Genomic DNA, 2,127 nt, shown 5'->3' with positions numbered 1-2,127 from the left:
TGTCTAACATTTAAACTATGGACAGTGTATTCTTTCCTGATCAGGAACAGTGTAGTATTACATAATTTTATTTTCTATTCGGCAGTATCACTCAGAGAAAGGGGGAAACTTGTTGATTATCATGAGGGCTGAAATAAATGGATAGAATTACTTGTAACTTTTAATTGCTTTCAGTATATTGATGCGTTGGAAGATTAGATCTCTTGAGAGGACTGTGCATTTTCTCTCTCTTTTTTCAGGTTTTATTCATTGAGGAAACGGTCATTTAAGATGTTTAGAAATAAGTCGGTTGGAATTTGTGGCAAAGTCACACAAGCAGTTTTTACTCAACAGTCCTTCGATTGATATAATTAAAAGTAAAAGAAAGGACCCTAAATTTTCTACTCTAATTATAAAACTAGCTTGTTCAACACATGTATCATTTACTTGGGAGGAAAAAAAGTTTGCAGTGTCGAATATTTATGTCTAAATATAAAAAGTAGATCATTAGAAAAAACTTAGTCACTTTTAATATAAAATTTTACATAATGAATTTTAAATGTATGAAGTAGATGCTGTTATAATAGTTTCATCAAAATGGTGACAATGAAAAAAAGATGACTATAATTGGCTGTGTTATATCCTTTCTTCTCTCCAAATCTGATCAAGCTTTCTAACAAGCATGTGATAACCAACCTCCTGAGTGATTAACAAAAAAGCCATCCCATCACTATAGCAACCAATATTATATCACGAGAGTAACAACATGAAACCTCCTTAGTTACCAGTTTAACATCATTAATTATGATATCATGTTGTGTTAAAGCACAAGCAATGAATATTAGATCATGTGGGGAAAGTGGAAGATAAACAGATTGGTTTTCACATTTTGAATACTCATTCAGTTTTCATGTTTTGGGAATAATGGGTGTTGCGTACACGGATTGAAAGAATTAATATAAAAGTAGACATATTAAAACCTTTCAAATCTGGCAATGAGAAAAGTGTGGACAACCTGAATAAATACAGCATTGCTTTATCTAAGTATTATGAATCCTATAAAAATAAGATGAAAATCTTTTTTAAAATTTATCTTTGTTGTTGAAAGTATTATAGATGTCCCACTTTTTCCCCACCTCCACCTCACACCTGCACCCCCAGGCCTTCACCACACTATTGTCTGTCCCCAACACACACACACACACACACACCCGCCTTCCCTCTGAGATTTGTCAGTCTGTTCCATGCTTCTTTGTCTCTGGATCTATTTTATTATTTTTGTTCATTATTTTGACTATTACCTAATACTTTTTGGAACTCACTCTCTCCTATCTGAGAATATTCTAGAAAATGGATCCTAGAAATCTAGTCAGGTAGGACTACGGAGCAGTCACCTTTTTCAAAAAAGAAAAGGCATGCTTATTTTATGAGGAAAACTTCTATGCTTTTTAATATCTTCCTCCCCTCTTTTTTGTATCTTAAAAAATAAAGAGCTTTTCTTTCATGTTTAGGATCAGACTAAGAACAAAGTCAAATTTAAGTAAGTAGGAAGTGGGCTACTTTTCTTTGCTGGATTGGCCTACTGTATTATGTGAGCAGCATGGGTAGAGTTTGATTTTCTCCTAAATTGTCTTTTCTTATGTTCTAGGCCCAGCAGAAAAGGAGACAGGTAATTGATGCTTGTGCATGCACGTGTTATTGCTAACATGATGCTGTTGTGTTTTGGTATTATGAGTAGCTCTTTCCTTTTCAGGACTCCTATTGGATCACTTTAAGATGGTGAAGAAGACTTTGATTTTATCGAAACTATTGCTAATGCCTTGTAGGGGAAAGTACAGGCCATTTATCTCTGTAAATGTTCAGCACTGGTTTCTGATATGAATTCAAAGCAAAATACCTGAGGCTGTGTTAATGTTATGCATTATTTTTTAAGCATAGACGCTAATCTTCTGTGGAAGCGGTTGCCAGCATTTGAAGGGCTCTTTCAGCTAGAAAAGAGGCCCATCTCTCCTTTATCACTCCTGAGAAATAACAGAGGGAAAAGCACCGATGCTGTTAAATGAAAAATAAGCAGCTCTTAACTTTGGAAGTTGTTAATCAGAGGAAGGAGCAGAGGCTATGAAATCCCATCTCAAGAATTTTTGGGAA

At 34.6% G+C, this 2,127-nt stretch overlaps 1 protein-coding gene across 10 annotated transcripts in view; it reads left to right on the top strand.

Annotated features, from left to right (window-relative positions):
• CADPS2 (Ca2+ dependent secretion activator 2) overlaps window positions 1–2,127 on the top strand; it is a 313,909-nt gene that overhangs the window by 213,017 nt on the left and 98,765 nt on the right. For 5 of the 10 annotated variants that reach the window (XM_015568917.1, XM_015568912.1, XM_015568916.1 and 2 more), the window contains exon 16: window positions 1,628–1,648. The exons of the other annotated variants lie outside the window; for them this stretch is intronic. In XM_015568917.1, the coding sequence (XP_015424403.1) occupies window positions 1,628–1,648 (21 nt within the window). The remainder of the gene's footprint in view (window positions 1–1,627; window positions 1,649–2,127) is intronic. 10 annotated transcript variants of the gene reach the window in all.

This window comes from Myotis davidii, unplaced genomic scaffold (genome assembly GCF_000327345.1).
Source record: "Myotis davidii unplaced genomic scaffold, ASM32734v1 scaffold865, whole genome shotgun sequence".
Classification (NCBI taxonomy): Eukaryota; Metazoa; Chordata; class Mammalia; order Chiroptera; family Vespertilionidae; genus Myotis; species Myotis davidii.
The sequence above is the reverse complement of the archived record's forward strand: the minus strand, read 5'-3'. Positions and strand labels throughout refer to the sequence as shown.